General features: G+C 46.1%; 1 protein-coding gene across 3 annotated transcripts in view; it reads left to right on the top strand.

Moving 5' to 3' along the window:
* Positions 1-6,368, top strand: part of Ca6 (carbonic anhydrase 6) — a 27,855-nt gene extending 21,487 nt beyond the window's left edge. For all 3 annotated transcript variants that reach the window (XM_031379556.1, XM_031379557.1, XM_031379555.1), the window contains exons 7-8: positions 2,453-2,576; positions 5,978-6,368. In XM_031379556.1, coding sequence (XP_031235416.1) covers positions 2,453-2,576; positions 5,978-6,069 — 216 coding nt within the window. In that variant the 3' untranslated portion in view covers positions 6,070-6,368. The remainder of the gene's footprint in view (positions 1-2,452; positions 2,577-5,977) is intronic.
* The last annotated feature ends 248 nt before the right edge of the window (positions 6,369-6,616 follow it).

The raw sequence follows: 6,616 nt of genomic DNA, 5'->3' as shown, positions 1-6,616 counted from the left end.
CCTCCTCCTCCCTTCTCCTCCACATCCCTGCCACCTCCCCTCCTCCCTCCTCCTCCTCCTTCTCCCTCCTCTTTCTCCCTCCTCCTCCTTCTTCTGAAGCATCTTACTCTGTAACCCAGACAGTCATAGTAATCCTCCTGCTTCAGCTTCCTGAATGTTAAGATTACAGACAAGAGCCCCTACACCCAGCTCTAAATGTTTCTTGACTTTAGTGAGTAGACCACACCATACATAATATACATTTGTGGAATTGAATAGACTGCAAGCACTGCTGAAGCTACAAGGCGAGTCTAACATTTTCTTAGACTGATATTTTCCCTCAGAAACTATTTTTTTCTCTTGAACTTCATTTCTCTTCTCCAAGAGAAGATGGAAAAGGCTTCTATTAGGCAAGAACCCTTCCATACAGAAATGACACTCTGTAGGCTGGAAGCGCCCCCAGATAAGAGACGTAGCACGTGCCAATTATCTCAGGAAGGATCCAACAAGTGGCATTATTAGAGAGGACAAAGCTTGGGCCGTTCACCTGGAACCTCGTCAGAGGCTGAGGCAAAAGGTTTGAGAGCTCTAGGCCAGCCTTGGACACACACACAGCAAGTTCTAGACTGGCCTGGGTTACAAAGAAGAGAGTTGTTTATAAAAACAAGGCTCAGATTATAGCTTGGTTTTAAGAACACTTGCCTAGCATAATGAGGCCTTAGATGCAATTCCTACCACTGTGGGGGAAAATCCCAAAACACACAAGAACAAAGATCATGTGAAAGAGGATTATCAGAGTCAGAGTTACTGATATGTTTATAAAAAGATAAAGAGGTATAAACATATGTTCTATGGGGGTGTGGTGATGTGTGGGGCAAGGGGGTGCCTCAGTGGGCCCATGCCAAGGCATCCCTTCCCCCTGAGGGACCAGCCACACGATGGTATAGTATAGAATAGAGTTTATTCAGGGCATGGGGACAGGAGTTAAGAGGGTAGTAGAGGCAGAGAAAGGCAGAGAGAAAGAGAGGGAGAGAGAGAGAGAGAGGGAGAGAGAGAGAGAGTAAGAAAGAGAGAGAGAGAAAGAGAGAGAGAGAGAGTGAGAAAGAGAGAGAGAAAGAGAGAGAGAGAGAGGGAGAGAGAGAGAAAGAGAGAGAGAGAGAAAGAAAGAGAGAGAGAGAGAGAAGTAAAGAAAGGAGACCAGCCATGATCACGTGAAGAGAGGGGGAAGGGAATGGGGAGAGAGAGGGAGCAAGAGAGCAAGAGGCAAGAGAGAGAGGCAAAAGAGGGAGGGGGGCAAGCAGCCCCTTTTATAGTGGGTCAGGCCTACCTGGCTGTTGCCAGGTAACTGTGAGGTGGAGTTTAGACAGAATGCTAATAGATACAAAGACTTCAGACAGGTGAATCACCAGACAAAATGTAACAGTGTCTGATGTGTATACATACATATACATACACATACATGCATGTGTGCATATACGTTTTTACACACTAGTATATATGTATACACATATGTATATATATTTACATATATGTATGTATACACACATATACATATATGTTTATACATATATATATGTACACACACACACACATATATATATGAGTTTCTCTGTGTAGCTCTGGTTGTCCTGGAACTCTCTATAGACTAGCTGGCCTTGAACTCAGAGATCCTCCTACCTCTGCCTCCTGAGAGCTGGAATTAAAAGCATTGCTGGCCCCCACCCACCCACCCAGTGGGGTGAAACTGTGTCAAGCACAATTACCAATTGAGTGGCTGGGTTTAACGGCATATTAGATTTAGTTCAAGAGGCAACTAGTGAATTGGAAGACAGAGGTGGGAAGATAGTCTAACCATAGCACACAGAGGAACACAAGTGGAAATGTGCAGAGTGTCTAAGAGAGATGAAGGGTGGAGCAGAAAGACCTAGCCAATGTCTCAAGTCCCAGGAGAGGTTCAGCGGGGTGTGTGGTCTGTGGCTTTGGTTGTAGCACCTGGGAAGCAGAGGCAGGCAGAACTTGGGGAGTTCAAGATTAGCTTGGTCGACATAGTGAGTATTATTATTATTAATCAAGAGTTGGCCACAGAGAGAGGGCAGGGGACTCGAGATCTTAGAGGGAGGAAAATGAATGGAGAATCCAGACTTTCTCATGCAGCAAAAAACACTTCTCAAAGATATAGACAGAACATATCTTAGAAAAACAAACACTGAGTTTACCGAGATATATTTCTGTTCCTGATTGCTTTTGTTCTGTTAACCAAATACTGCTATAAAAAGAGGAGGCAAGGCTGGGTGGAGATGCCGGCCGGGAAGGTGGATGGGAGGACAGATGGATGGATGGATAGACGGTGAGGTAAAGGCTGGTAGACCACTCAGAACCAATCGACTTGACGTATTCATACGCGACCACTAACTAAATGCTTTCACATTCTTTAGTGCTTTCTGCCTCATAACTCACTTTATGTTGTCTGCAGGCTGTGAACATAGAAAATTCTGTTATGGATCACCACAATGAGACCATTCAAAATGGTTACCGCACTACGCAGCCCCTCAACAACAGAGTAGTGGAAGCCAATTTCCCATACCTCTCGGATGAAAGTGAGTGCATCAACTCATGATTCCTTCCTTAGATTTGTGGAACTCGGTGCTCTTCCCTCTTCTGCCTGGTCCCTTATCGATAGAGAGGAATTCAAGGCAGGAATGCTCACTTGGGTCAACCTGGGCAGGGCAGGAGAAGATGGGGAACACCAGTTTCTCCCACCGTGGTGACAGCAGCAGAGGACATGCCACATGGCTTGTAGTCTCCCTGCTCTTGAGAGTTGGTGAGAGAAACTGGCAAAGAGAATCTGAAAACTCTCATCTGAGTGTAGGCCCAAGTGGGGTGACTTCCCAAGAGTCTGTGCCTCCCTTCCTCTGTACCACGGATGACTCTCAGACCGCTTTACCATCACACCTCTACCCACTACCCTACAAACGAAGGCCCATTTTAACCCCTCCCACTTTACATCCTGGTTCATCTATTATTCCCTCTTGTGCTGTTTCCCAAAGCACTTTTGACAGACAAGTGACACTGGATGTGACAAGTGCCTGTCATGCCCTGCTCCCATACCAGCTGTGGCAATTCCATTCCTAGAGTGACGTCTGTCCCGCGGTTCACTCACACTCATTCACTGACCTGTCTTTTTCTTCCACGACTTTCCATGTTCCATTTTTCCCTGATAAAAATTTTTACTAGCCGGGCAGTGGTGGGTATACACCTTTAATCCCAGCACTTGGGAGGCAGAGGCAGGTGGATTTCTGAGTCCAAGGCCAGCCTGGTCTACAGAGTGAGTTCCAGGACAGCCAGGGCTACGCAGAGAAACCCTGTCCAGAACCCCCCAAACCTCCCAAACCCCAAAACTTTTACTATTCTTTTAAAAAAAGATTTATTTATTTATTTTATGTATATGAGTACACACTGTAGGTGTACAGATGGTTGTGAGCCTTCAAGTGGTTGTTGGGAATTGAATTTTAGGACTTCTGCTCACTCTGGTCAACCCCCTCGCTTCAGTCGGCCCCGCTCACTCAGTCGCTGCTCACTGTGGCCCAAAGATTTATTTATTATTATAAATAAGTACACTGTAGCTGTCTTCAGATACATCAGAAGAGGGCATCAGATCTCATTACGAGTGATTATGAAGCACGTTGTGGTTGCTAGATTTAAACTCAGGACCTTTGGAAGAGCAGTCAGTACTCTTACCCACTGAGCCATCACGCCAGCCCCAATTTTTACTATTCTAGATACACATGCACACACACGCATACACATGCACATGCGCATGCACACACACACACATATATTCTGGCAACGCATACCATTTGGAGTTCTGTATCCCACATCCAAAAACTCTTTCTATGGGAGATTCTCCAGCTTGCCCCAGACCCGCCCAGACGTGGGTGCTCCCTGGTCTGAGTGCCCTACACATCCTGGAGGCCCTCACCTCCCACTGGGCGTCAGGAAGCCTCATCCCTCCCTGCTACCTGATGGATCTCCATTCACTGCTACCCGTGGGATCTCAATGATTGGGCCCTGTGATGATGCAGTGCAGAGAACAGATGTCAATTCATTCTGCTCTTCCTTGAAATCCTGATTTCTGTATAGCCATCAGCAGCTCCACTCAGCCATGTTGCTCGGCCATGTTGCATGACCACAGCATTCCATCACGGTTGACTATAGTAACTGATAACATTTTATATGATCATTTCTTAACTGACCATAACAACTAATCATTCAGGAGAAACCAAGGAATCAAAAGCACACAGGTTAGACGGCTTGGGAGGCGACTTAGCACTAGTACATGCATGAAGCTCTAGTTTGTTTACCCAGCAGCATGCATGCACATACACACAAACACATATGCACATGCGCACACACATGCACACACACAAAATACACACACGGGGAGGAACTATGGCTGAAATTCTGCATTCTCTGTTTCCTATGGTACTTCCAAATTTGATCCTTTAAAGCTAATCTTTTCTTTAAAATGTGTGTGTGTGGCTTATGTATACATGTGGTGTGGTTGTGGAGGCCTGAGGTCAACACCGAATGCCTTCTTCACTTGCTCGTCATCTTCATTCACTCACTCATCCATTCATTCATTCATTCATTCATTCATTCATTCATTCACTTATTGAGATAGGCTCTCACTATGTAGCTCTATCTAGACTAGAATTTGCTATGCAGACCAAGTTGGCCTCAAACTCACAGAGACCCGTGTGCTTCTGTCTCCTGAGTGCTGGGGTAAGGCATGCGCCACCACGCCTGGTTCTCCAATGTTTTCGTTTGTTTGTTTTGTTTTGAGGCATGGATTCTCACAGAAGCTGGGACTCACTGATTTGGCTAGGCTGTCTGTCTGTGTCCCACTAGTGCTGAGTAATGGTGGCATGCCACCGTGTCCAGTGTTTCTGTGGGTCCTGAAGCTCTGGTCTCTCAGACCCTCATGCTTGCAAGGCAGGCACTTCATTTAGGAGGGCTAAGGAATCCTAAGGTGGCTGGGTAAAGAATGGGTGAAGTCCCAAGTGAATGTGTACTGTTTGACCTGGACACAGCCATGTCAAAGACCCAAATGCCTCAGACCCAAGGCAGTAGCCATAGCCTTCCCAGGTGAGGCCAGAGGCGTCCCAGCGCCTTCCTGGGGTCTGAGTGTGAATGTTAGCAAGGAAGTGCATGTGTGAGCGATAGCGTGTACAGGAGCCAGCACTGCAGGGTCTGAGTGTGAATGTTAGCAAGGAAGTCCATGTGTGAGCGACTGCATGTGCAGGAGCGATTGCGTGTGCAGGAGCAGCACTGCAGTCTCTCCTCCCAGGTGTTTACAGCTTGGCTCTGCTCCTGGTGGAGACGCCCTCCTCCTATGACTAGCTCCTCCTTCTATGCTGTATGTAAGAAAAACTTGGAGATTGTGGGATGTGCATGGTAGGTGCACTCCATCAGAGTGAGTGAAACTTACCAGATCGCGGTATTCCTGTACATGTGTCTGTTCTTTCTTTGTCCCCTTGTTGTCACAGTCAGGATCCAGGATCAAGCAATGTAGGGTGTGGCAGTTTGTCAGCTCAGTCACCTCTGGAATTTGTAATTCCTCCCTCTCTCTCTCTCTCTCTGTCTCTGTTTGTGCCTCTCTGTGTGTCTCTGTCTCTCTCTCTCTGTCTCTATTTGTGCCTCTCTGTCTGTCTCTGTCTGTCTGTGACTCTCTGTGTGTCTCTGTCTCTCTGTCTCTCTCAGTCTCTCTGTATTTCTCTTTCTCTCTGTCTCTCTGTGTGTCTCTGTCTCATTGTCTCTCATTTTGTCTCTTTCTCCCTCCCTCTCTCACAACAGTGCTTCTCTATATACCTCTGGCTGTCCTAGAACTCATCTGTAGCTCAAGCTAGCCTTAAATTCAGAGACCCCCCTTGCCTACTGGGATCAGAGTCATGGTCCTCTGTGCCTGTCTTAATTCTTCTTTTTCTTCAATGTGTTCTAGACTGTAAGTACCACTGTTACACAAATGACAAGCAGAAGATTCCACACAGTTGGAAAGTGAAGAAAATAAAGAAGAGAATCCACATTTATTGAGCTGGAAATGACACACTGGTCCGGAGGGCTCACCCTGCCCCTTTTCTAAGGAATCCTGGAATGTGGGTCTCCTTGCTGCCTGCAGAGAGTCTCTGACTAATCCAGAGGGAGTCCTCACCTGTGAGAGGAAGTGGAGCTACATCAGCCAGAAGGGAAGGGATGTGGGTGAGAGGGAAAAGACTTGGACAGACATGCAAAGGAATCAAGCCTTCCATTGTCCCCTGTCAATCATTCACCTAAATTTGGGGTCTGCAGATGCAGCTCAGGATAGAGAGCTCGTCATGATTGGGTTTGATAATCAGCACTAACAAAGAAAATCACTCACCTTTGATCTACTTTTTATAAATCAGCCCGAACTTCCCTTTAGCATTTAGATGTAATAAAGTGACTTTGAAAATTTTCATTTTTAAATTCTGTGTTACTATTCTTTTGCACCACTTTATTTGAAAAAAAAATTAAGATTATTTATTTATTTTTAAAGATTTATTTATTTATTTTATGCAAGTGAGTACACTGTCACTGACTTCAGACACACCAGAAGAGGGCA

This window comes from Mastomys coucha, unplaced genomic scaffold (genome assembly GCF_008632895.1).
Source record: "Mastomys coucha isolate ucsf_1 unplaced genomic scaffold, UCSF_Mcou_1 pScaffold18, whole genome shotgun sequence".
In the NCBI taxonomy this organism is placed as follows: domain Eukaryota; kingdom Metazoa; phylum Chordata; class Mammalia; order Rodentia; family Muridae; genus Mastomys; species Mastomys coucha.
This window is presented reverse-complemented; position numbering and strand designations above follow the sequence as displayed.